This window comes from Urocitellus parryii, chromosome 4 (genome assembly GCF_045843805.1).
Source record: "Urocitellus parryii isolate mUroPar1 chromosome 4, mUroPar1.hap1, whole genome shotgun sequence".
Taxonomy (NCBI): Eukaryota; Metazoa; Chordata; class Mammalia; order Rodentia; family Sciuridae; genus Urocitellus; species Urocitellus parryii.
This window is the reverse complement of record NC_135534.1, coordinates 197,635,164-197,662,964: the sequence shown is the minus strand read 5'-3', so window position 1 is coordinate 197,662,964 and position 27,801 is coordinate 197,635,164. Positions and strand designations below refer to the sequence as shown.

The following is a 27,801-nucleotide window of genomic DNA, read 5'->3' as shown; positions in this document are numbered from 1 at the left end:
CTGTGTAATTCATGTTCTAACAGGTAGTTCCAAAAAGGAGGTAGAGGAACCAGAATGTCTGAGGCACATAACTTACTTCATCTGTGTATATTTTTTTCTTCATACCTTTTTGCCTGGACATCTATTGCAAAAGCAAGCAGTCAGTTCTGTGGTTTTGGTGACAGGTTAAGTTAAACCTAGCAAGATAACTAATAACTAATGTCTTAGGTTACTGCTCCAGAGACTTGCTTTCTTGTTGTTATATCTGATGCTTATTTTTATGATTTTAGTGCTCAAATAAAGTGTATTAAGGAATTCATTAAGGAAGTAATTTTATAGTAGCTCTGATAGGGGGGTGTATTATAGAATACGTTGTTTCATTATGAATGAATATTTGTTAAGTCTTTTACTGTGATAATGCATGTAGCATGTGCTAGATTTCAAAAGGAACAAGTCAGACACATCAGCTTGTTTCACTGATTTATGTTTCAGAGATAATGATTTGTTAAAATGTTTTCCCAAATTTATTTTCTTTTATGTCCATGGAAGAGTTTTAAGGTGAATATGGTACATAACTGTAAAATTGTAGTAACTAGGCATAAAGTTGTAATGTTAAATTTTTTACATTAATTTTAATACATCATTTGTTAGCAATCTTGCTTGAATGGTCTTTTTGAACAGAACTAATACAATATTTTGATGTGCCACAGGTAAATTTTTCCATAACCTTATGGAGAGAAAGGACTTTGAGACATGGCTTGATAACATTTCTGTTACGTTTCTTTCTCTGACGGACTTGCAGAAAAATGAAACTCTGGATCACCTGATTAGTCTGAGTGGGGCAGTCCAGCTCAGGCATCTCTCCAATAACCTGGAGACTCTCCTCAAGCGAGACTTCCTCAAACTCCTTCCCTTGGAGCTCAGTTTTTATTTGTTAAAATGGCTTGATCCTCAGACTTTACTCACATGCTGCCTCGTCTCTAAACAGTGGAATAAGGTGATAAGTGCCTGTACAGAGGTGTGGCAGACTGCTTGTAAAAATTTGGGCTGGCAGATAGATGATTCTGTTCAGGACGCTTTGCACTGGAAGAAGGTTTATTTGAAGGCTATTTTAAGAATGAAGCAACTGGAGGACCATGAAGCCTTTGAGACCTCATCATTAATTGGACACAGTGCCAGAGTGTATGCACTTTACTACAAAGATGGACTTCTCTGTACAGGTAAGATATGCTGGTTGTTGTTTTTGTTTATTTTATCTTAAAATACACTACTCAAGCTTGTGAGGGTCAGGTGTTCATTATGTCAGCTAACTGAAATGGCATATTCCTCCTAGCTTCTGAGTATATTGTCTACCCCTCTTTATCTTCTTTCCCTCTGTAGAAGACAATCATTTTTATAAGGTTTAATGAAAGGAAAAAAAAAAAAAGCTTCAGACTTTCTTCTAAGCATAAGGTGAATGAAAAAGCTGTAGATTATTTTTTCTATATTTTTCTTCCATGTATAGTCCTCCATGTTGGTTAATGCTGTTTCTTTTACTCTAAGTGATTTGGCGGGGGTTGGGTAGGAAAGGAGTCAGTAGGTGAAAAAATTGGTATCTAACTATTCAAGGAACAAGTCAGATACATCAGCTTGTTTCACTGATTTATGTTTCAGAGAAAATGATTTGTTAAAATGTTTTCCCAAATGTGTTTTCTTTTACATGCATGGAAAAGTTTTGAAGTGAATATGGGACATTAACTGTAAAATTGTAGTAACTAAGGATAAAGTTGTAATGCTAAATTTTTTACATTAATATTTAATACTTGGGCTGGGGATGTGGCTCAAGCCGTAGCGCGCTCGCCTGACATGCGTGCGGCCCGGGTTCTATCCTCAGCACCACATACCAACAAAGATGTTGTGTCCGCCAACTAAAAAATAAATATTAAAAATTCTCTCTCTCTCTCTCCTCTCTCTCCTCTCTCACTCTCTCTTAAAAAAAAAATATTTAATACTTCATTTGTTAGCAGTCTTGCTTGAATGGTCTTTTTGAACAGAACTAATAAAATACACAGGTTAATTTTTCCAGTAGTTAGATCATTTTGGATGAATTATTTCCTTGTCAATAAAAAATATGGGAAAGGAGGATTTTCTTCCTTGTTCTAAAATCCTGTAATTTTAAGAGTTGGAAGTTGAAAGTTTGGACATAGGAATGAATTGTGTACTTTTAAACTAGGCAATTAAGTGACTTTATATAACATATGTAATCATTAAAATTTGGAACTTTGTGTATTACTGTTGGATTATAATGGGTATGTGTTTCTACAAATAGTTTTAATCTCTGCCCACATTTTAGGCAACACATTTTGACAGGCAATGTAAATAATTCTTAGGCAGTGTTTATAATCGCTCTAGGCAGTTCTTATTAATGATCCCAATTGTATAAGGATACTTGGTGTTCTTTTTTCTAATTTCTACACACACACTTGTGTGAGTGTGTGTGTGTGTGTGTGTGTGTATATATATATATATAATTTTTTTTAAGTTGTCAGTGGGTCTTTATTTATATTCATTGCTGAGAATTGTACCAAGTGCCTCACACATACTAGGCAAGCGTTCTACCACTGAGCCACAATTTGTCCCAGCCCTTACCCAGGATAATTTCTGACAAAACATTTGTCCTAAATTATCGAGTTGTCACTTTTAATAAGTATTATGAATTGTTCCTCTGTGGAAATGTATCATTATTTAGCTATTTCCATGTTAGTATATATTCAGGTTTTTTTTTCCCCTCCTATTTTTATGAGTATCTTTACATTACTTTTATTCTCCTGAATTCTTTATTTGGAACAGAAGCTGGTAAGTAGAATTACCAGGTCCAGAAGTCTGAATGATTTTATAGTTCCACTTAGTGATTTTGCAGATATACTGAATTGATGCCATGTACACAGCAAATTTTAAATAACTTACCCCTCTTTTAGTCTCACCAGATACAGTTTTAACTTTAAAAAAAAAATTTTTTTAGTTGTAGATGGACACAATATCTTTATTTATTTCTATGTGGTGCTGAGGATCAAATCCAGTGCCTCCCACTTGCTAGGCGAACGCTCTACCATTGAGCCACAACCCCAGCCCATACCTTTATTTTGTTTATTTTTTTATGTGGTGCTGGGGGTCAAACCCAGTGTCTCACGTGTGCTAGGCAAGCACTCTACCACTGAGCCACAGCCTTGGTCCCCTTTAACATTTTTAATAGTTAAGAGAATGTAACTTCTCAAGGTTGTTTTAAAATTGCATTACCTTATGGATGTATATTTTCCCACATGGTAATGTATTCTTTGAAATGTCGGACACCTTCCCAGTTTTATAAAGTATGCATTTGATTTAAGGCAGTGGTTTGATTTGTCATTTGTAAGCATTAAGTTATTTCATGCTTATATTATTCTCCCTGTCTTTTAAGCCTGATTGTTGGAGCAATATCATCTGTATCTATGTACTTTGATGTACTTTTCCAGTATGGTGATGGCTCTTCCATTTCTTTTTTGCCTCACCATTTATGGTAGGTATTTTTAAAAGATTAAAATGCAGTATTGCCTTCCACTTACATAAATGTTGACTGTTGACTCATTGTGTCACAGCCACTCCAGCTTTAGAAAACTATTCTTCTTTCATCATACTTTATTTATTTTTTAAAAAATATTTATTTTTTAGGTGTAGATGGACAAACACAATGCTTTTATTTTTCTTTATGTAGTGCTGAGGATCGAACCCGGGTCCCGCCTGCACTAGGCGAGAGATCTACCGCTGAGCCACAATCCCAGCTCCCATACTTTATTTTTTAAATGCAATAAAATAAAGCAGTAATTACTCAGAGCAGAAATCAATGGGAAACAGTTCCCTGAATTCTCTGTTGGGAAAGTTAATATCTACAATAAATACACCTAGCCCTGCTCTCCCCCACCTTCATCCCTGTGCTAGGCAAGTATGCTACCATTGAGCTACATCCTTAACACCCAAACCTATATTTTAAAATTAGTTTCTTAAGTGTGCCTATATATTAATGTTATTTTTTTCTGATTAAATTCACCAGGTTTGCATATTGAAAATTATGCTATAGCTGTTAAATAATTTAAAGCATTTTTTAAAATAGCAGCATCCCTGGGAGTTTACTAATGAGAGAAGTACCTATAGCAGAATTGTATATGTGTTTATGTCATCTTGTTTCTTAAGAGCTTGCATTTTCTTTCTTTCTTTTTCTTTTCTTTCTTTTTTTTTTTAACGCACGAGAGTTTATTTGTCAGAGCTGATAAATAAAGGCTATCTCTCTATAGTGGAGAGAGGCAAGAGCTTGCATTTTCACTTGAATTGTGAAATCCTGAATTTGGCAATAAGTTTACAGTGACTTTTAGAGAGCAAACAATAAAGACGATATTATAGGAGAAGAGATTTCAGAATGGATTAGGTTTCTAGCTTTGTATTTCTGGGAAGATAATAGCACTACTAACAAGACTAGAAAATGAAGGAATGAGTTTGAGAGGGTAGATGGAATTCTGTTTGGGATGAACTGAATTCAGTTGCCCAAGGGAGTTCTCATGGTATTTGAGAATGCAGAGTCAGAGCTTTGAAGAGTACTCTGAGCTCAAGAGAAAGATTAGGAGTTCGTAACATCACAGCGTTGGCTGGAGCAGTGACATTTTAAAAGGAGAGTTAGGAAAAAGACGAGCCTAGAGTGGATCCTTGTTAAGGGTGCTGAAGAGAATGAAGGAAACAAGTGTGATGAAGCGTTTCACTGCGAATGACAGCCTGTGTTGAAGAGGTGCTGGTTTTGTTTATTCAGTTGGTCACTAGAGTCACATGCCTCAGGTGTTTCGAGAGCTGAGATCGGATTCCACCAGTTAAATATTTAAACTTGATAAGATAGTTTACTCCATTTGGGTTACAGTTCATTTTTCTGCCTCTCTGTTATGTACCCTTCATTTTTTTTCGTATCATAGTACTATTTTCAGAATTGAGAGGATTTTTTCTTTCACGAGATATAGAAGCATATACATTTATTTCATCCTCTTTCACCTCTAGGCTGCATTATTGGTGACCTCTTTCAAAAAATGTGACATCAGGGCAGCAAATGGGAATCCAGAGGAGAGGCCTACAATAATACCAGAAAGGAGTGGAGAACAGTGGCTCCTAAAGGTTTAACCCTTAGGAGTAATCTGAACCACTATAAAATGTAACTCAACCTGGTTTTCTTTTTTGCTTTTTAAACTTCTTTAGAGTGTAAAACCAAATGACCCATTTTTCTATAAAATTAGTTTAAATAATTAGTTGGGAAAATCCCTTAGTTTTTTTCTTCTCAAGCTGTGGCAGACACATAACAAAAGTTATCATTTTAAAGTGTACAGTTCTGTCTCAGTAAGTACTTTCACAGTATTGTGCAACCATCACCACCATCTAGCTCCAGAATTTTTTTTGCATCTTGCAAACTGAAATTGTACCATCTAAACACTAATTGCCTATTCCTCCAGCCTATGGAACCTCCATTCTACTTCCTGTGAATTTGACTAATCTAGAAACCTCATCTAAGTGGACTCATGTAGTATTTGTTCTTTTGTGACTGACTGACTTTTCTTAGCATAATGTCTTTAAGGTTCCTCCACATTGTAACAATGTTAGAATTTTATTCCTTTTTAAGGCTGAATAATATTTCTCTTTGTGTATGGACACACTTTAGATTTTTTCTTTCTTTCTTTTTTTTTGTATTGGGGATTGAACCCAGGGCACTTCATCACTGAGCCACATCACCAGATCTTTTTTATTTCTTGTTTTGAAACAGGTTTTTGCTAAGTTTTTGAGGTTGGCCTTGAGCTTGTGATCAGTGTGTCACCTGACACCGTTTTTTTTTTTTTTTTTTTTTTTTTTTTGTGGTGCTGGGGATAGAACCAAGAATCTCGTGCATGTGAGGCAACCCTCTACCAACTGAGCTATATTCCTCCCTTTGATTTTTTATGACCTTCTTTTTTTTTTTTTTTTTTTTTTTTTTTTTTAGTACTGGGGATTGAATTCAGGGCACTGAGCCACAACCCCAGCCTTTAAAAAAAAAAAAATGTATTTAGAGACAGGGTCTCACTGAGTTGCTTAGCGCCTCGTCATTGCTGAGGCTGGCTTTTAACTCTTGATCCTCCTTTCTCAGTCTTCTGAGCCACTGGGATTAAAGGTGTGCACCACTGCGCCCAGCTGTATATATAGCCTCTGGTCTTGTTCCCTGCTTCAAACTGTTTTCCACAATGCAGTCATGATTGTCTATCAGAAATGTAGATAAAGGTCCCAGTCAAAACATCTTTCCGACCCAGTGGTCCCACTTGACTTTGCCACTATTTCACAGGCCAAACTCTTTTTTAGAATCAGTGTCCAAATTTTAGGCAATTAATTTTGACAATTTATGTAAATAATTTTTAATTTTTAGGATGGTTCTAAATATTTCTTTATGAATTGGCCTCAATGCCTACTCACAAATATTTATGTAATATAGAAATACTTAATAATGGTCAATAGGTGTATAACTGGGGTTGGCAAACTGGACTGTGAACCATGTCAAGCAGAAAGGAGTGATTGCAATAGAGATTCTAGTTCACAAAGCTTAAAGTATTTACTATCTGGTCTTTCACAGAGAAAGCTTTACTGACCTCTGGTGTGTGTGTGTGTGTGTGTACGTACGTACATACATATATACTATTCCATTGTATATTTTATTCTTTGGTTTCATTAACTGAGTCAGATTTTAATTAGTAAAAACTTAGTTTTTTAAACCATGAAATCCCTTCTTCAAATATGCTAAAACCTGGCTTAAAAACCAAAGAGAAGTATAGTTGAGGAGCTGATCATGCCAGCTCCTGAGATAAGTTTGTAGAACACATGAATGTTGAGGAGCACAGTCAATCTCAGTGGAGCCTCATGTGAGACATTTTTGCTTTTTATCCCCTTATGTTTGCTGTGGACTTTTGTGCTGTTTACCACTGACTGAATTGTTTTTGCTTGTTTAGCCTTTTTGTCTTCACAAGTAGATAAGTGCCATGAGAGCAGGAGCCCTCCCTGCTTAGAAGTCCTATAAATATATATTGAATGGATAAATGAATGAAACCCCAATTGAACAGTGGAAATAAGTCAGAACCAAGTTTATCTAGGACCTAAAATGATTGCCTGCTCTAGCTCCTTTAGAAAATTACAAAATGTCCAAGCTGAAGGAGCTTAAACACCATCTATCTAGACTCTGCTGCCCAGCATAGTGGCTACCCCTTCTATTTCACTTTTGAGTTCTTGAGCTGTGGCTAGTCCAAACTGTGAAGTGAAATACCAGGATTCAAAAACTTAGAATGTAAAAAAATATAAAATATTTCATTTTTAACATCGAGTTAGGCAAATAAATTATTTTCTTCATGTCTTTAGAAAATTTTTCTAATAGGATATATTATGTATGCAGTTTATATTTCTGTTGGATAGCACTATTCTAGACCATTGGTTCTCAAAATGTTGCTGATAAATTAGAATCACCTGACAAACTCAAGATGATTGCACTTCATTTTAGATACTCTAAACTAAAATTCTCTAAAGATAGGACCCTGCTTTTGTGTGTGTGTGTGTTCATTTTATCCAGTGCTGGGGATTGAACCCAAGGGCTTTCTCTTGCTAGGCGAGTGCTCTAGCACTGAGGTATGCCCCAAACTCCTGCTTTTGTTTAAAGCTCTCTGGATGGTTCTAATGTCTCAGATACTCATTGAGAACCTACTAACCAAGTCCAGCCCCACAAAAATAACATAGTGGCAATAAAAAAATTTATAAATAGCTGGTTATTACAAGCTCTAATTTGAGTCTGAAATGGGTGGTATTCCTACCCATTTTAGTGTAACTCATATAGAGTTTTCCAGAGTTAAAGTCATGGTCTCATTCTTTTCTGAGTGATGATTACTTTTCCACTGTCTGAAACAGTGGCTCTTAACTAAAGATGGAATTATGTCTGGCTTTATTTAGTTATTTCAGCTATTTTTTTTTTTTAACTAGGGATTAAACCCAGGGATGCTTAAACACTGAGCCACATACCCAGCCCATATATGTGTGTGTGTGTGTGTGTGTGTGTGTGTGTGTGTGTGTATCTTTTTTAATATTCATTTTCTTTTTTTAGTTGTAGTTGGACACCATACCTTTATTTTTTGTTATTTTTATGTGGTACTGAGGATTGAACCCCGGGCTTTGAATGTACTAGGTGAGCACTCTACTTCTGAGCCACAACCCCAGGCCCCCAGCCTTTATATTTTATTTTGAGACAGAGTCTTGCTAAGTTGCTTAGGGCTTCATTAAGTTGCTGAGGCTGGCTTTAAACTTGCAATTCTCCCACCTCTTGAGATTATAGGTGTGCACTAGCATGCCTCAACTCTTTCAGAACTATTTATATAGTGCTTTTCTAGAATGTGGTATCCTGATTGTAGCAACTATGGTATCTTCTCAATGTCTTTTTTAAAAAATATTTTTTAGTTATAAATGGACGTAATATCTCGATTTTGTTTATTTATTTTTATATGGTGCTGAGGATCGAACCAAGTGCCTCACAGGTGCAAGGCAAGTGCTCCACCACTAAGCTACATTTCCAGCCCTCAGAAGGTCTTTTTGTCAAGTCTTTGAATTAAAAGTAAATTGTGAGATATGAGTTAATCATTAGAATTTTAAACTTAGAGAACAAGGTTGAATTGTCATCATGATTAATGTAACATTTTCATCAGAGTCAAAAGAAAAAACTGATTTTTCCCACAGAATTTTAAGGGATTTCATAAGCTTTTTGTCGAGTTGCTGTGAATGGGGGTAATTTGTTCCTGTTTTTTGTTTTTTTTTAATGTTCCTTTATATATTTCAAGATGGCTCAGGAAATTAGCTGTTGGCTTTTGCAGAACTTAGCCCATGATCTAAGGTTTATCTTTGGCTTGTCTTTGGACTATATTCTATCAGACAGCTCTGCTATTCGTCATTCCTTATTTATTCAGGACTGTTGTGTAGTGGACAAGCATGCAGGTGTAACATGCAGCCAAAGGGAGTACCTACCCATTACAGACCCAAATTAGAGCTTGTAATAACCAAATATTTATAAATTTTTTCAAGTGAAAGCACCAAATGATACTTTAGTCCAGTACTGTAGCCTGGTAAGTTAAGGGACAGGACTAACAAAAAAGCTTAGATTCTGTCAGAGTGTGCTTGATACCATTTTGGTGACTAAGCAAATCATGTTGCCCTCTCTATGCTTTGGTTTTCTCAACCTTAAAGTCGGAGAAGGTGATCGCTGAACGTTTGCTTTGAGAATACCATGATTTTGGGATTAATTGTCCTTTGCAGGGTGTTTGCTTTGTATTAACCTCCCTGCTTTTCTCTTGAAGGGTCAGATGACTTGTCTGCAAAGCTGTGGGATGTGAGCACAGGGCAGTGCGTTTATGGCATCCAGACCCACACTTGTGCAGCGGTGAAGTTTGATGAACAGAAGCTTGTGACAGGCTCCTTTGACAACACTGTGGCCTGCTGGGAATGGAGTTCCGGAGCCAGGACACAGCACTTCCGGGGGCATACGGGGGCGGGTGGGTTGCCCTTTTTCAAGGATTTTTATAATTATTTAGCATCTTTCTTTGAAAGCAGGAGCCACGTATGTCGTATATATATTCTCTCTATATATATTTTTAATTTAACCTGCTATTTTTCACTCTTCTTAGTCACTGGAATTATTTCCTTTTATCTCAGTTTTATTCCAGATTTTATTCCTTATTTGGGACGTTTTCAATAATTTTGCTTTTTCTTGTCTCATTTAAAAATTCTTCCATGTACCCTTGTGCAAGGAGGGGTAGTTGTTCCTCTCTCCTATTTCATTTATATCCTGTTGTGCAGTCACTTTTGCTTTTATCAGATTCCATACTTCCAAACTGAGTGAGTCCTGCACTTGGAAATTCAGACCACTTTATTTATAGATTTAAGACTGAAAATCCTTTGGAGCAATGGTGGTTCACAGATTGTGTGATCTTCACAGATTATGTCTAATTGGAGCCTGTTTGACTACCAGTAAAAGCAAGTAACCACCTAAAGATAAAAGGAATAGATGCCTGAATGCTTCTTCTTTTTTTTTTTTAGTTGTTGATGGATCTTTATTTTGTTTATTTATTTATACTCGGTGCTGAGAATTGAACCCAGTGCCTCACACATGCTAGGCAAGTGCTCTACCATTGAGCCACAACCCCAGCCTGTGAATGTTTCTTAATAAAGGCATATCAGACCTATTTTGCAGAAAATTGGTCTTTTGAATATAACCTGAGACTTGAGTTCCCCGTGTTACATTTTATTTTGGAGTTTTATGTAGAAATCATATTGAGCTATTTCCTGGAGTCTTGTGGATCACCTTCCCTCTTCCTTTCCTCTATTTATGTACTGTTTTAGCCTCTCGGGGTCATAATTTATGCTCCTAAGCCTCACGTTTATGAGCATCCTTCTGGGACTCCCTAAACAGGTTGGACCCCTCTACTTGTTCCCCATAACCTGTATTACTGTCATAACACTCATCATACAAGTAAGCATAACCTTACATCCCCATCAGACCATAAGCTCCAGAGGACAGGGATCTTGCCTGTCTTGTTCACCCTTATGTTCTGAGTTCTTTACACTGTTTCTGGTGCTCAGTATTCTTTAAACTAAACCTAGTTGTTTTGCTGCTAAAACTGTTTTTTTTTTTTTTTTTAATTTTGTTTGTTCTGTATATTTGTCTTCAATCTTTGCTATCTGCTATCACTTATTTCAGAAATTATTATTTGGGTTTATGATTTAGTATGGAATTTGGATATTAAACTGAGTGTAACATTCCACTGTGTCAAGATATACAGTGACATCCAGGTGATTTTATTCCTTATCAACTTTGAGAGCCCTGTTCTAAAAAATGTTCTACTTGCTGTTTCCTGGACGTTGCTGTGGCTTTTCTTAACTCCATGCCTTTGCTTTTCCCTCTACTTGCAATTTTCTTTTTCTTTTCTTGATAAACTCTACTCATCCTTCAGGGCCCATCTCCAATATCGCCTCTTCCCTGAAGTCCTCCCTGATAGCCCTGGGCAGAGTTAGTCATTCTCCTTGGTGTTTCCCTAGCAAGAGGTAAACTTTTATTTCTTTCTGGACTTCCTCCACTTCCCCCCACTTAGAGTTCCTTAAAGGAGGGAAATGTCTTCATCTTTGGGTCTCTAATGTCCTTTAGAGCTTGGCAGATATTTAAAAACAAATAGTACTCCCTGTGCTGCCTGAAATGATTTAGGTACTAGGTATACAACTGTGAAGAATTCATACATTGTTTTGGTGTCTTAGTCTAACCTTTGAGAGCCTTGTTTTTTTTTTTCCTCTTTACATTGACTTTTCTTGAGCCTGGGTACTGTTTTGCAGCTTATATTCTTTACGTTTTGTTTTATTATTATTGCAGATAATCCTAAGAAGGAATGCCATTTTCTCAATCACTGGTTTTGCTTCATGCTGAAGGTGGCACAAATATCGGAGATTATATTGTTCCCAGGACTTTCCAACTTTAGGATAATAAGCTATCTTAATAAGAAATTTGAAATAGATTTTCTTATCATAAAATTGCTGGTTGAGTAGCACCATTCTTACAGTAGCTCAGGTTAGGAAATTATGTAGTTGGGAAGCTGGGGAGAATAAACATTATTGAATGCTTGTTATAAAAGAACCATTGACAGAATGGCGTGTTTTAACTTTATGTATTTATATGCACTAGTGTTTAGCGTGGACTACAATGATGAACTGGATATCTTGGTGAGTGGCTCTGCAGACTTCACTGTGAAAGTATGGGCTTTATCTGCTGGGACATGCCTGAACACACTTACTGGGCACACGGAATGGGTCACCAAGGTATGAAGACTTAGAAGAAATCTCCTTGTCACCAGGCTTTTTGTGGGTGGGCAGTGGAGAGGATGGTAGACTCTGCCTTATAATTGGTAGATGAGTTGTAAGTGGAATAAATGCAGACACAAAGCATGGTAGTGTACAGTAATGACCCCTCTGTGGAAGGCACTGGGTAAATAGTTTAACAAATAAATGGCACATGGGTGTGGAAAGATGCTCACAATAAGACAGGTTCCATATAAAAGTGTATGTGGAGAATAATGCCAGTTTCTAAATGTATTTATGCACCAGAATTTTGAAGGTGTTGTTTCTGGTAGGATTGGGGTGCTTTTTGCCCTTTTTCAGATGCTCATGTTCCTCTTTTATTTATTTATTTTTCATGTCTCTCTTTTAATCAGATGAGTAGCCTTCACTTTTTTTTCTCCTTCCAATTTTTGTGTTTAAAATGGAGTCATGTATCTCAGTGGTGGAGTGCTTGTCTACAAGGCCCTGGGTTTAATCTCCAGCACTGCAAAAAAAAAAAAAAAAAAAAAAAAGTGGGGCAAAGTAAAGAAAAATATAGAAGATTTCAAACAAAATGTTGCGTTTTCTAATTTTCAAAACAAGATTTTTGCTAGGTCAAATACAGTATATTATTAAAGGATATGCCATGTTTAAGCACTTGAGCTTTTTGTGAGGGGCTGAGGATACAGGAGTGAGCAGAATAGCCCTATGCATGTTGGTCTAGTATGACAAATAGTAATTTCGCAAATAAATGCTACATAATTACAAGTTCTGTTAAAGAGGAGTACAGTGTTTTATAAGAATCCTGAAAGGTATCTTATTTAATTAGTTCAGGGAAAGCTTTTGGAGAAGAGGTAAACCATGAAAAATCAATAGGTGGTAACTGTGGGAAGAGCAGGAAAAAGAGTGTTTCAGGGGGTATAAGAATAAGAATCTGGAACATTTGATGACCTGGAAGAAGGCCAGTGTAGCTGTTCTTCATTGAGAGAGACTCGTGGATGTAGTCATCATGTATGACTTATTAGGCCAGAGTAAAGATGGTAGATGCCAAAAGTATAATAGGAAGTATTAGAAGCTCTGATCAAGGGTCTGATTTATGTTTTTAAAAAATGAGTAGACAACAGGGTGAATAGTTAGGCTTAGTTTAAGCAAAAGATGCTCATGACTTGGACTTGAGTGGTAATGAAGAAAGAGGGTCACACATGGAGACATGCTTTTAAGGTAAGGTCACCTAAACATACTGATTCATTGTAGGGGATGAAGAATCAGAGAACTGATAGATTTTAGATTGGATGGGTATTATGTCTTTTTCTGAAATAGGTAGAGCTGAAGGGAGAGCAGTCTGTGAGAAGATCAATATTATATTTTGAGCAAATCACATTTATAAACAGAGAAGGTATATATTATAAGGCAACTTGGTGTAAGAGAAAACAGTAGACTTGAGTCAAAATATGCCTATGATGTCTCAAACAAGTTACTTTCACCTTCAGGAACTGAGTTTTGTCATCTGCTAAGTTCCTGTGACTGTTAAATGATATATGTTGGAAGTGAACCAAGCAAGGTACCTAATACTTAATAGCAGGTCCATCAGTTTCAGTTGAATCTCCAACCCAGACTTCTAAATGAGTAAATCTTGCCTCCTGTTTCACTTCATGCTGATTTAGTTTTTTAAAATAAGTATAATGTTATTTTTTTAAATAACTATAATGTAGTGTTTATAGATTATCCCAAGTGATAATGGGATTTTTTAAATTACAATACTACTATTACTTACATGGTTTAATTTTATGTTCACTTCAGTTATGTGAGGTAAGATTATAGGTGCCTTGGGGCTGGGGTTGTGGCTCAGTAGAGAGTGCTTGCCTGACTTGTATAAGGCACTGGGTTGATCCTCAGCACTACATATAAATAAAAATAAAGATATTAAGTCTACCTGAAACTAAAAAATATTAAAAGAAAAAAGATAATAGGTACCTTGCTTTCTATTTTAAAGATGAGGAAGGTAAGAGGTTAGATAGAATTGGTAGAGTGTTTGCTTAGCATGCATGCAACCCTGGGTTCAGTCTCTAGCATTGAAAGAAAAAAAAAGGTTATTTGGTCTCATCCAAGGTTACAGAGTTGAGTTTAGTATATGGCAGATTCTGGTTCCAAGTCCGGTGTTTTTGTTTTTTTTTTTTAATTTAATTTTTTAATTTGTTTTAATTAGTTATACATGACAGTAGGATGCACTTATATACTTTGATATATCATACATAGTTGGGATACAATTTCTCATTTTTCTGAGTATACTTATTGCAGAATCATATTGGTCATGTAGTTACATACACAGATAAAGTAATGTCTTTTTTTCTTTATAATGTACATATTTATGAAAACAGATCATTTACTTTTATATGTAAGGACATTTTCTATTGCTTATGTTTTATATTATGTCACATTTTATAATTTTTAAAATTACTTAATTAATGTCTTCTTCCATACTGATTAAATGCTGCCAACATGGACACTTTTAGATACTTCTAAAAACAGAGAATCTAGTTATAGCAAAAATCTTAATATAGGTTAATTTGGTAATAGAGTTATAGTTTAGCTATTGTAGCATACCATATTTCAAGCTCATCTTCTGTTTTAAAAGTGAAATAAAATCAGTATTTTGGAGCAGCATTAAAGGATCTTTTTGTAACATAGATGTTGATATTTGTAGGTGGTTTTGCAGAAGTGCAAAGTCAAGTCTCTCTTGCACAGCCCTGGAGACTACATCCTTTTAAGTGCAGACAAATATGAGATCAAGGTGAGTTTTTTTTAACCTCTGTTAATTATCAAAGAAAAACTGGCAAATACAAGAAAATTAAAGTATTATGGCAAAGGGAGAATGTTCCAAGGGGAAGACTAAGAGTGTCTTTGTCTAAGTCATCTTAAATCCATTGGGAGAGAAGATGTTTGGTAGCTCTATGTGGTACGCAGTTTCTAACTCTTAATTTGTCAATGAAAAAGAAACACACAAAAATTTATTTTGCACTCATTCTTCCTGTTAAGACATCTACCAGCCAGGCATGGTGGTGCACACCTATAATCCCAGTGGCTTGGAAGACTGAGACAGGAGGATCATGAGTTCAAAGCCAGTTTCAGCAAAAGCAAGGCACTGAGCAACTCAGTAAGACCCTGTCTCTAAATAAAATTTAAAATAAGGCTGGAGATGTGACTCGGTGATTGAGTGCCCCTGAGTTCAAACCCCCCCCCCAAACAACAAAAAAAAACCTCCTGCTTTCTTCAGTTCTTTCTTAGATCTAAACTATGAAACAAGCTTTCTTGTGCTATAATGATTTGTAAAGAATTTACAAAACATTCTCTCTCTCTCTTTTTTTTTTTTTTTTTTTTAGAGAGAATTTTTAATATTTATTTTCTAGTTCTCGGCGGACACAACATCTTTGTTGGTATGTGGTGCTGAGGATCGAACCCGGGCCGCACACATGTCAGGCAAGCGCGCTACCGCTTGAGCCACATCCCCAGCCCACAAAACATTCTCATATGTGATTCTTGCATCTTTTTAGTCATCTTTGTGGTAGGCATTATTTTCCTTGCAGGAGCAGAGATTCAGAGAGGTTAAATATTTTATCTAAAATCATGCAGAAGAATCAGGACTTTAATCCAACTCTTGACTATAAAACCTGGGTCTTTGCAGTATATTTCACTTTTTTGTATCTGACTTTAGCAAATACAAGACACTTTAAGAACAAGCTTTTTTGTGGTGATGTGATCTGTCATCTTTCCTAACTTTGTTTTCTGTAGATTTGGCCAATTGGGAGAGAAATCAACTGCAAGTGCTTAAAGACATTGTCTGTCTCTGAGGATAGAAGTATCTGCCTGCAGCCGAGACTTCATTTTGATGGCAAATACATTGTTTGTAGTTCAGCACTTGGTCTCTACCAATGGGACTTTGCCAGTTATGATATTCTCAGGTAATGTTTCCTTGGACCTTATGCTTTATCTTTGAAAATTATTTGCAGTTCAGTAATAAAGACAAGACTATATTTTTTGGGGGGTGGGTACTGGAGATTGAATTCAAGGGGTATTTGACCATTGAGCCACATCTTCAGCCCTACTTTGTATTTTATTTAGAGACTGGGTCTCACTGAGTTGCTCAGTGCCTCACTTTTGCTGAGGCTGGATTTGATCATCCTCCTGTATCAGTTTCCTGAGCTGTTGGAATTACAGGTGTGTGTCACCCTGCCCAGCAACAAGACTATATTTTTGAATATACCATTAATAGCTTGCTTTATTATGAAATACTTAATATATCAGTTCTACACAGGAATATGTATATAGAGTAGCTCACCTAGGCAAAATGATTTAGAGACAGTAAGTGAGCAAGAAAGGGTTATATGCTGAAACCTGAAGATCGGGGTTCTATGCCCTCCCCTACTCTAAGTCGTGAACTACTTCCACTCTTTGAATGTAACATACTTTTTTAGAAAATGCAGTGCTTGGATGAGAAACTCTTTCAGATCTCCTCTAATTCTGGTAAGTCATACTGCATAGTAGGAATTACTGTGTGAGCCTGCTCAACCTCTGTGGGGTTTAGGCATCAAGTTGCCTTCTATTGATTAGTAGAAAGACAGCTAGCTAAGGAAAGTGTAACTAGCATGGTTTCTCTTTAAAGAAATAAACAAGAGGTCCATGGACAAATAATTTTGTGATTTCTTACATATTATAGGTACTCCTTGGACATTGGAAATATCTATTAGCATATAGGACTGATGGAAGCCAGTGCCATATGATAAGTGAGAGAATTTACATTAGTGATGAGACTTCGGTTTAAGAATAAGTGCCATCTCTAATTGGGGGCATGATTTTGTGTAAATGTCTTGACTCCTCTGTTTCAGTTTCCTCATCTATAAAGTGAATGTTAAATGAAATGCCTGTGGTGAGGATCTAGTAGGGACCTGACAGATCTCTGTTACTAGTAACTCTGAGAAACTCTATATTGAGAAACCTGTCTGAATTTGTTTAACTTCTATACTTTACACCTAAGGTGCACACACCTATAAATAATTCACAGAAATAGTGTTTCACAGCATGATTCAGTAAATGCCAGCTTGGGAGAGTTAGAGAAAATTGAACATTCATTCCCTTCATTGTTTTTATACATAACTGTTTGAGATCATCTTGAATGGGATCTGTTCATACTAGCCAACAGGACTTTGATTGACCTCAGTCTCTTTGGTCACAAAGTTACAACCTCATTTGTGTCTCTGAGTCACACCAACATTTCTGACCAGTTAGATTTCAGAAATGTCAGAATAATTTCTAGAAATGATTGATGCTTGTGCTTTGAGAAGAAAAGAGTGAAACATCTCCAAAAAACGTTAGTCTAAGCTCTTCATTTTATAGATGGGAGAAACTGATGCTGAGATGTAATGGGGGTCTTGCTCTGTGTTCCACAACTTACTGTAATCCAACACTCATTCATCTTTGGCTAGCTTATTCAGTGGGCATATACATAGCATACAAGGAAGCCTACGGCGACAAAAAGTGAGAGAATAAATTTTTGAAAGAACTTGATATTTTGCAAAAAAAAAAAAAAGTTTTAAGTATTCACCATGGGAAAATCGCATCTTTTACAGTTTAATATTTTATTTTGAATTAAAATTTTGAGAGGAGAGAGCAAAAGTAAGGTAGAATAGAGGTATCATAATCATTTCAGTGCTTACTGTCTTTGTTTAAAGGCTTCAGTTTGATCCCAAGTCTACCTTTCTCATATATACTTTGTACTCAGAATAGTGTCTAGAGTGCCAGGGGAAAGTTCATTGGTGTTTAGTATTTGGATGCTCTAGCTTTAAGTAATGAACATCCAAGATTATTTGCTGATAGGAAGCTCATGGTTCACAGTTTTCTTTGAAAAGGGGACTACTTTATCTCTGCCTTTTCTCTTCCAAACACAAACCAACCTCTTTTGAAACCCTAGTACAAAACCTGTTGCCTAAATTGCTAAGATCTTGTTGGACCACTTAAGCTTTGATGCTAATTGAAAAGGAGCAGAGCACAGATGACAGCATGTTGCTCAATAAGTGTGAGATGTGATGTAATCTCTTGAGCTAGGTTATCTCAGTACAGCATAGAGGGTTACTTAGGTTCAAAGACTTAGACTGCTAGCAGGGATGTCTGTTTACAGGTCTAATATGATCAGAAGTAAAAGGGCCTGCAAGCTTATCATGACCTGTGTTCTATTTCTGCAACATATTTGTTTCAGTCTTTGGAATCAGCTTATCTTTTTTGTTAAGCCCTCTCTCTATAGCCCCCCCCAGATTTCCATGTTTCCAGTTATACTTTTCTTTACATTAATGATGTAGGCCTTACCAGAGTTTCTAGCTATTTTCCCCAGCTTCCTTTGGATCTCTTTTGTAGCAGTTTATATTTATGTTCATTGTACCATTGTTTTATTCATTAGCAAGTATTTATTGAGCAACTGCCTATGTATCACACATTTTGGTGTGCACTGGGAAGTAGAAGAAATATTTAACAAATTCATGGAAATTACTGATTAGTAAGAAGGAAGACTGACATTCAGTAGCAAACTATAGGAGCTGGGGTAGTTTAGTGGTAGAGGGCTTGCCTGTCTTATCTTGCACACAGCCCACGCTCACAAACCCCAGATCTGTGTGTGCACGCACACAAAGCTAAATACAATTTTTAAATGATTGGAATAGAAGGAACATAATACAGGGTAATTCCCTTGAAGAAGAGATGTTTGAATTGAGCCCTAAAGGATATGTGCCCGTTGGGTCTGTTGTGAGGAGTGTTGCAGACTGAAAAACCAGTCTGTTTGAGGAATTCACCAGTGTGACTGCAGATAGGAGGATGGTAGGGAGTCATCAGAGAGTTTAAAGATTTAAGCAAGGTGGTAACAAAATCAGACTTCATTGTGAAGAGAACTTACTGAAAGGAGTTAAGTGATTTACTCTTGGGGAGCAATCAATAGAAAGCTATTGGCAATACTATAAGCTAAGATGGTGTCTTAGACTGGAACTGTGGTAATAGAGGTAGTAATGAATACATTAGAGAAAAATTCAGCAGGTAGTTGAATCTCTGATTTGAGTAAGGTGGAGAGTTAGGTGGTTGCCATGTTTCCTAGCTTGAGCACTTGGGTGAATGAGTGAGTAAGGAAACGGAGAAGCAGGTTTGGCTAATAAATTCAGTTTTGCACAGTTTGTATGTGTGTAAAGAACTTTGCCTTTTTTTTTTAACAACTTAATCCTACTTCCAATAGCAGCTAGTATACTTTAGATTCTCAATAAATATTTGTTGAGTGAATGAACATAATCACCAGGTAGAGAATGATGAATGAGTTACTGTGATTATATTTCATCTGAAGAACATTAATTGGAAGCTCTATTTCCCCTTTATTTGAAGTTAATCCGAGTTCCCTCCTTTCCCTGGGATCAGGCTTCATCCTGTAGCCTGTTCATAAAGGCTTGTACCATAGGGAATGTTTAGTGATTGACTTTGGATGAATGCTATTCTTAAATGTAGGCATCTAAATAGTTCTGTTTTAATAGGAGTTTCTTCTGTTTTCAGTCTAAGAAGGTGAGCTTATTTTCTGATCTGCTTTTCAAGCAGAGGACCAGCAATACTTAACAGTTTTCTTAGTTTCATAAAAGTGTTGTCCCTATAGATATTATTACTATTGCAGAATTTTTTAAAATTAAAGATTATCAGATTGTAAGAAAACATTTGGCTTGTGACAGAATTTGTAAAAATTGAGAGAGTCCTTTAATATTGTCTTCCATATGAAATACCCAGTTCCACTTATTCAGGAAAGAAATAATGCTCTTCCAAGGCCATCTGATAAAAGGTAGAATGATATTTAAGATACAATTCCTTGATGTTTCCATTATATACAGTGTGGTGTTTGTGTTGAGCATGGTCTTATATTCACAATTATATGTTGTACCTTCCCTATTCCAAGGGATGAATACCATTTACTCATCTTTTTTCAGGGACCCAGTTATTATTCAGCATGTCTGACACTAAAAACACATCTATTCAGTTGAAACCATTCATTTTTGCCCTTATCCATTCATTCAGGAGTTGTACACATTGCTTGGAGATGCTCAGTGCTCTCCTCATAGAAAGGTGCTGTATGTAGAAAAAAGAAGGTAGGTTCTGGAGTCAAGACAGATCTGGGCTGAAATGCTAGGTCTGCATCATATTAGCTGTGTGTAAAATGAGGATAAACCTTTACCTCACCACATTTTGAGGACCGTGATAACATGTTAATTGTGTCGGGTACTTGGTAAATGCTAGATAAAACATAAAGTCTCCTTCCTTCCTAATATCAAAGTGAAATTTGCTTCTTTGTGACTTTTTCTTTTGATCCAAGTTCGTCTTCTAGACCTTGTAATGTTTGGCCTTTCTCTTATACACATTCTCTGCTGTTTAGAGGTAATGATGTCCCTGCCCCATTCTTTTTCTCCATTCTCAGCTAATGTCCTTCAGGTGTTCCTTACTTGTTCTGGTTACCAGCCCTCCCAATTCTGGCTGGACTCTTGGACATACACTGGTTTAATAGTGTCCTTGTTAACACATAAGCTGAACTTCCCTCCCCCAGGAGCCCAACCATATTGTAAAAGAGTAGTTATATGCCCCATATCTTACAACTTTTTTTCTAGTGCCTCCAAAGAAGGAAGACATTAACTTTCCTTATCAACATTTTGCTCCCACTAAGGGTGCAAATTACAGAAACTATTTTTTTTCTCTTCTTCATTTATGTTGATGCTTAATTAGATCTCTCCCATTTTGTGCCTTTGACATTTTAGAAACTACCAGTGTGCAAAAGTTGGGGCTGCCTCACAGATTGCCCAGTTTGCTCTAACAACTTTTTAGCCTTTATTCTTAGAGAGAAACCTACTTGTTTGCTGCCTGGTGAGCAGAGTAGATCTATAGTCACTTGGCTTTAGGCTTGTTCTGTATTACAGAATCTATTATTTTTGAATAAGTCTTTTTACCTAATGGTAGGAGTTGACTCTTGTCAGTCTAGTTCTAACTGGTAACTGACAAGTTGTGAATCTTTAGCCAAAGGGTGTACCTTGTCTGGGCTTCAGTTTTCATATTTTAAAAATAAGGATGTTGGAGCTGGGGTTGTGGCTCAGTGGTAGAGTTCTTGCCTAGTACGTGTGAGGTGGTTCTATCCTTAGCACCACATAAAAATAAATAAAGTTAATGTGACCCTTCTGCAACTAGTGTGTGTGTGTGTGTGTGTGTGTGTGTGTGTGTTTATAAATATAAATGAGGATGTTAACTTAGATAATCTGTAAGATCTTTTGTAGCTTGGATGGATGTTTTGTGCTTTTATAAACTTTGATCAAACACTACTCTCTTACATGTTAGTTAAACTGAAAACACCCAGAGGTACTTTACCACAGAGCTGCATTCCCAGGCCTCTTTTTATTTTTTGAGACAGGGGCTCGCTAAGTTGCTTAGGGATTGCTGGGGTTGGCCTTGAACTTGCAGTTCTCCTGCTGCCCCTTAGTTGTTGGGATTACAGGGGTGCACCAGTGTGTCTGGCTTCATATTTTTCTTTTTATCAGATACTTTCATTTAATTCTAAATTTACTTGAATTTTTTGCTGGTTTTAAATGTCTCCAGAAAAGATTTCAGTGACATAAACAGAAGCAAAGTTACCTTCTGCTTCATGATCCCTTTCATCCTTATAGGGTCATCAAGATTCCTGAGATAGCAAACTTGGCCTTGCTTGGCTTTGGAGATGTCTTTGCCCTGCTGTTTGACAACCGCTACTTGTACATCATGGACTTGCGGACAGAGAGCCTGATTAGCCGTTGGCCTTTGCCAGAGTACAGGAAATCAAAGAGAGGTTCGAGCTTCCTGGCAGGCGAAGCATCCTGGCTGAATGGACTGGATGGGCACAATGACACAGGCTTGGTCTTTGCCACCAGCATGCCCGACCACAGTATTCACCTGGTGTTGTGGAAGGAGCACGGCTGATGCCACAAACCACCACCACTGATTGACTTTGGGTGCCGGGGCTGCAGGTTTTGAGTGCAACCTCTGTGGCAGCCGACTGCATGAACCAAAGTTCTCACCTAATGGTATCATCACGCAGTGCACAATCATTTATCTATGTTTGCCAGGGGCCAGGGCTCAGGGTGGGGGAGGGTTTGTTTTATTGACATACAGCGCAGCATGCTAATAGGGTACACCATTGACTTCATTTGTACTTAGTTATGTTGGTCAGGATAAGAGGACGCTTTTTGGGTTCATCTTTCTTGAGTGGAATATTGGTTTTAAGAAAGTGAAATGGTTCATTTATTTGCTAATTGGTTGCCTATAAAAATCACATTCAGTCTGTTATTAAAGCTTCTTACCATAGCCTTTTTTTCTTTTGAAGTTGAAGCAAAGGTGCTATGATGTTGTTATAGCAACTTCTCTCATATGGGGCTTAGCTTTTTATAAGAGCCAGTGTTAAAAAGACCACTGAGTCCTGTGACACAAATTTTCCATCAAATACAAGTTCTACAGAAAGTCTGTCTTCCAGTGCAAATCTAATTCTATAAATTGATTGTTCACAACTCATTCTAAACCCTAGTTCTTGGCAGAGTCAAGGTTGGCCATGGTTAACATGTGAGGGAGCTCTGTAGTTTGTATTCCCTGTGGAAAAAACTGGTCCCCCCCCACCTGCCTTGGTGATAGCACAAGTGACATAGAGTCTCTGATTGGTGATTGAGTGTTACGTAGGAGCTCTGCAGTGTCAGGCAACACTTCTCTGGTCTCTGGTTTCCTTGTCTGTGCAACCAGGTGTTCAGCTAAGATTCCTTCCAGTCCTGCATCCACTGGAGTGTGCAGAAGTTGATATTGCAGTTTCATCTGATCTCTGATTTATTGTTCTCGTCATGTTGGAGATAAGTTATTAAGGAAATTGATCATATGAAAAGGATGAGTAAATAGTGAATGTAGAAAATATGAGTTTCCACTTAGAAAACTAAGTAATTGGTGGATTTGATGTTGATTGGAGTCTGGATTCTGTAAGGAGGCAATCTTCTAACTGGGAAGGAAAGATGTCTGAATCTGACTTGGTTTCTTCCTTTGCCTCTAACTGGAATTTTGGCCTCAGGCAGATTAACTTTCCTTTCCACACCTTCATCATCTTTAAAGTAAAGCAATTGTCCTAAATTAAACAAAACCTGAGGGAGTCTCAAATGCCTGAGGGAGTCTTGTAGGTAACATAAGTGAATAGAATGTTCTAGGGACGATTGTGCAGAACTCTGGAGAGTACATCTTAGGGCTCTTACTCAGCTCTTACTGTTTCGTCATTAGCTGAAATAAACTCAGTGTTGACAGGTCTGGAGTTTTTTGTTTGTAAGAACTAGAAATCTAGATTTCAAATCTAGAAATCCTCTGATTTTTAAAATATTGACAGCTGATTGAAGATAATTTAAGATAAGGTATTCTAAACAAAACATGTCTATGAGCTTCCAGCGTGTGTTCTCCACCCTCTCTAAAGTTAGGTAATTTTGTGGTTCATCAGTGGAAATGTTGTAACATAATTGTCATAAACATTAGAGAGAAAGTAGAGGGAGCAGCAGTGGAAGTGTTTCCCTGTGTTACTAGGAGAGTGAGGGGGTGGTATATTTCTTTTGCAGACCTGACAGGATGATAGTTTGAAGATGAACATAAGAATTGGAACCTCATTTAAAGCCTCTGCCTAGCAATATGGCTTATTCCTTCTTGCTGCCTCCCACATAGAGCATATCATTTGTCAGCTGGAGAAAAGGGTTGCTGGCAGATCTGAGAATGCAAATATATAGATTGGGAACCCAGTTCTTCCGCAGTCTGCATTAGCATAGATCAAGACAGTGGACTTCAGAATGTTGTGTAGTTAGTAGAGACTCATAGTTGATTTCAAGGACTGGTTTAGTGTCAGTGACCATGTTGAAACACCAAGGGGATTAGGCAAAAGAGTAATATCCATGTTTAATCCATGTCACATTTGAGTTCTGTGTACGAACTCTGCTTTGTCCTAGAAATGGAACCAGAATTGTAGCTGGAATCTTTTGCAGAAGCCCATGGAGACTTTGGACAATAAGGGTGAATCACTTTTTCATTTCCAACCAGCCTGAATAAATAATTGAGATTACTGGTCTAATGACCATCCCTACCCTCCACCTCATTTTCAGATTCATCCAATAGCTTCATTTGTGAGAAAAGTTTTATTAAAAATGACTGGTGTGAAACTTCATTCTGTGTCCCTTTTCAGTCTTTAGTGGAATGGAAGTTATTGTCAAGGTGGCACTGCTCAATTTTGACAGCAGTAGTTGAAGCCCAACTTTGATTTTTCCCCGCACAGGCCTTTCTTTCACTTGAGCATTTTACTTAATTGCTTTATAGATGCTGAATCTATGCATATGATTGCCAGCTTTTGTAAAAAGTGAATGGTAAGCTGGGCATAGTGGTGGATGCCAATAATCTCGGGGACCTGGGAAGCTGAGGTAGGAGGTTCACAAATTTAAGGCTAACCTGGGCAACTTAGTGAGATCCTGTCTCAAAAAAAAAAGAAAAGAAAATGGAAGGTAACTCATCCTTTTTACAAAATAAAGCAAGGCATAGTTAGAGAAAGGAATAGGCAGGGAATAACTAAAGCTAAGCTGTACTTCCTTAGTCTCCTTTCTTTGAGTTGGGAGTTGTCTTTTGCACATAGTGACTTCTGCTTTTTTAGCCTACAGGCAAGGAAATGACCTTGGCCTCATCTGTGAATATTTTAATTTCTGAAAATTTTTAAGTTATGAGCAGATAGCCCCATCCTTTTTTTATGATGATTGAATTTCTTGGGTGACACTAGCATGGCAGAAGCAAGGGGCATCTCTTCTCTCAGGTTCATAGAGGGTACAGCAACTTCAGTCTCCAAAGGAGGACAGAATGCTGGAGAGCTGAGTGGGTGTGAGGTGGTTAGTAGACTTTGTTCCCACTTCACAGAAAGGTAGTTACCTCTGACTCTTATTATTTGAAGTGATAAGTATTGTAAAATATGACCCTAACCTAACCCTTTAGACCTATTAGAGAAATAGGAAGAAAGACCCTCCAGTGGAAGGACTGGAGGTTGAGAAAGTTCCAAAGGAAGATACATGTATTTGGATAGGTTTTCAAAAATGAGACATGGGGAGCATTACTATTGAAATCTGAGGATTGGACTTAATTTTTCATAGTTTGAAAATTCTTCCATTCTGGCAATTGAAATGATTGGTAAAGTTTGAAGATTATATTTTCATTCTGGTATTGCTAACAGGAGGTTGATTACTAGTATGCATTTGTAAAATAAGGAGGAAAGAAAATACTTTTGGAAACAGTATTATTTTACACGTGAAGAAATTATATCATTTAGGTTAGGCATTTTGACCTTACAGAAGCAGCTAAGGATGGTGGAGCCTGGATGGCCGGTATTGCTTTAGCCCAAAGCCAGCTGACTCACTGAAAGTGTGATTGTGTGTCCTGGGTCTTTGGAAGCCTGGGATGAATCTTCCCACCATCACACTTACAGTTTTCTGTGCCTCTTCCTCTAGGCCTTGGTGTATGAGCCACTTGCCTTTTTCTGCAGGAAAGTGAGAGAATCTGATTGCTACTCATAGATTGCTACTCACAGATGTAGGGCATACTGATCTCTTTGCCTTTAGGGACACAGAGTTGTAAGGGTAGGAGAGAAGCTCTTTAGGTCTATCCCCTTGACACAGCTTCCCTACCTGTTTATGCTGGTGCTTTTGCCAAGATGATTGGGACAACTGAGACACTCTTGAGAATTACACAGTCACAGAGTGTCTGATGAGAAGAATAGGTTAACCTTGAAAAAATGCTTACTGGCCATCTTTGGCAGTGTCTCTGAACAGAGGCTCCCCGTGCCTGTACTAGGAGAGTGAAATCTTTCCAGAATAAATACTTTAGTGCATTTCTGGATAGTCTTTGCACCACTCCCATCAGCCTCACCAGGCTAAATGATAATGCCCAGTGCAAAAAGGTGTTTTGCTTTCAAGTGGTTTCAGTGTGTTCCCAGTCTTCCCCAGAGCCAGTTCAGTTGCTTTGTTAGTATTTCAGCCCTGGCCAGCATAAACTTAATTATTGCAGCATATGGATTCCAGCTACTTTTACTCATGAATATGTCCAAATAAAAATCTTTTTTCATATTCAAACCCAGGAAATTATTAATTCAGAAGACAAATGTTTTGGTGTCCTTATACTCACATAGTGAACAGACAGATGTATTTCACTAATTGAGATGCAGTACTCTTGATGAGAGTGCTCAGAATCCAACACTTAGAGCAACTTGCATCTCACTAATTTCTGATGTATGTTGTGATCTAGAGGGAATGAAGTGAAGTTTATACTTGAACTGTGTGGGGTGGGGGTAAGAAGAGATTGCTTAAGCAAATAGTGGAGTGATTTGTGAAATAAGATGTTTCTACAAGATGAGAAGTTATTTTCATGCATCATAGAATCATTCTTTTACCCATGAGTGATTGTGCTAACTATAAATCATTTATATCTATACGTGAAAGCAGATTTCCTCAATTAGGCAACATTTGGTTATCCAAGCCCAAGTTATTGTTTGTACTTGAAAGTAATAAAGCTGCATTTCCTTACACACTCGTTCTGTAGTTAAGACTTTTTCTTGTTTTGTTTTTTTCCAACCAATTTGGACTCCACCCCCACCCCCCCTTCCACTAGTTCACAGTGTGTTTGGGCTTAGTTGTAGAATACTTGGCTATTGTGAGAGAGGCTGTGAGTTTGACCATCCCCAAAAGGCAAAAAAAAAGAAGTTTAAAATGTGCATCCTATGACCTAAAGAGACTCTGTTCTCCTTTTTCCTGCATGTTGTAGAGTATAATAAGCTGTGGGAAGCCAACCTTGTGGGGCTGTAGCAAGACACACCCATTTCTGTGACTGAGCGCCTCAGCACCCAGCTGGGGAATGTAACTCAGTCACCCATAAGGTTGGCTTCCCACAATAAGCTCAACAATATAGCAGTTTCTCAAGGAGATCCAAGAGGGAAAAAGAGTAAATTTAAAAGCAAAATTTCAAGGAGGAATTTTGGCACCCTTCACAAATTGATGCAAATGGAGGGAAAACTACCATTTTGCAGGTTTTAGACCTTGAGCTTTTCTCCTTTTGCCCTCTTCTACCCAGCATGTTCTAAGGTGGGTTTATTCTTAATATATAGGGCTCCCTGTCATTTGCTTAGCATGGTTCTGAACCTTTGATCTCCAACAGCTTCATTATAGGACAGATTGTTATTTCTGTTCTGTTGATAAGAAAGCTAAGGCATGGGAAAGTAATTGTCTAGAGGAGTAATGGGGTAGTGATTTTGAAGTCCTGAATTTCAGTTTCCACAGACATGGAGTTTTCCTGCCTTCTTTTCTTTTCTATTTCTTCCCCACAGTAAGTCTCTTGAAACCTAGATGGCTGCCTTCCCCTTCACCACCCGTGTGCACCTTTGTAGTTGCCTTATGATCTGCTTGCAAGGTCCTCCCCAAGCATTCCTCTGAGCACAGGGCTGTGATTACCAGCAGGAAATGTCTAGATTCCTTTACCTATCTTAATGGGAGCCCAGCTAATCTCTTCCTGAAAACAGTACTTGCTCTCTGGATTTCCTTGCCCTTGTGCTTTGGACCTTATTCTCCCCTTCCTACTGGGAAGTTCTCCATGTTACTTCCCACCAGTCCTAGGCCCAGGTCTTAGAGTCCCATTGGCTCTCACTGTCTTCAAAGTATCTGCTGACCACCTGACCAAACATTATTGTCTAGGGTAATTAGTTGTGCAGTTCATTTGGCAATGAATCTATGGTACGTTTTATACTTGACAAACTGATCACTCTTGATCCGTAAAGTTTTCAAAATTTAGGTGAATATGCTGTCTGTCCAAAAACATTTT

At 37.5% G+C, this 27,801-nt stretch overlaps 1 protein-coding gene across 4 annotated transcripts in view; it reads left to right on the top strand.

Annotated features, from left to right (window-relative positions):
- The window catches only part of Fbxw2 (F-box and WD repeat domain containing 2), a 30,973-nt gene extending 4,456 nt beyond the window's left edge, over positions 1–26,517 (top strand). Inside the window, exons 3-9 of one of the 4 annotated variants that reach the window (XR_003302576.2) lie at positions 690–1,199; positions 9,369–9,563; positions 11,741–11,874; positions 14,576–14,662; positions 15,661–15,830; positions 15,991–16,086; positions 21,585–21,671. Coding sequence is in view for 3 of the 4 variants with exons in the window: in XM_026408628.2 (XP_026264413.2) it covers positions 710–1,199; positions 9,369–9,563; positions 11,741–11,874; positions 14,576–14,662; positions 15,661–15,830; positions 21,585–21,873 (1,365 nt within the window). In the remaining variant the exon portion in view is untranslated. Of the gene's footprint in view, positions 1–689; positions 1,200–9,368; positions 9,564–11,021; positions 11,113–11,740; positions 11,875–14,575; positions 14,663–15,660; positions 15,831–15,990; positions 16,087–21,584 lie in introns of those variants that run through there. The other 3 variants (XM_026408628.2, XM_026408629.2, XM_077797087.1) reach the window with 3 other exon arrangements.
- The last annotated feature ends 1,284 nt before the right edge of the window (positions 26,518–27,801 follow it).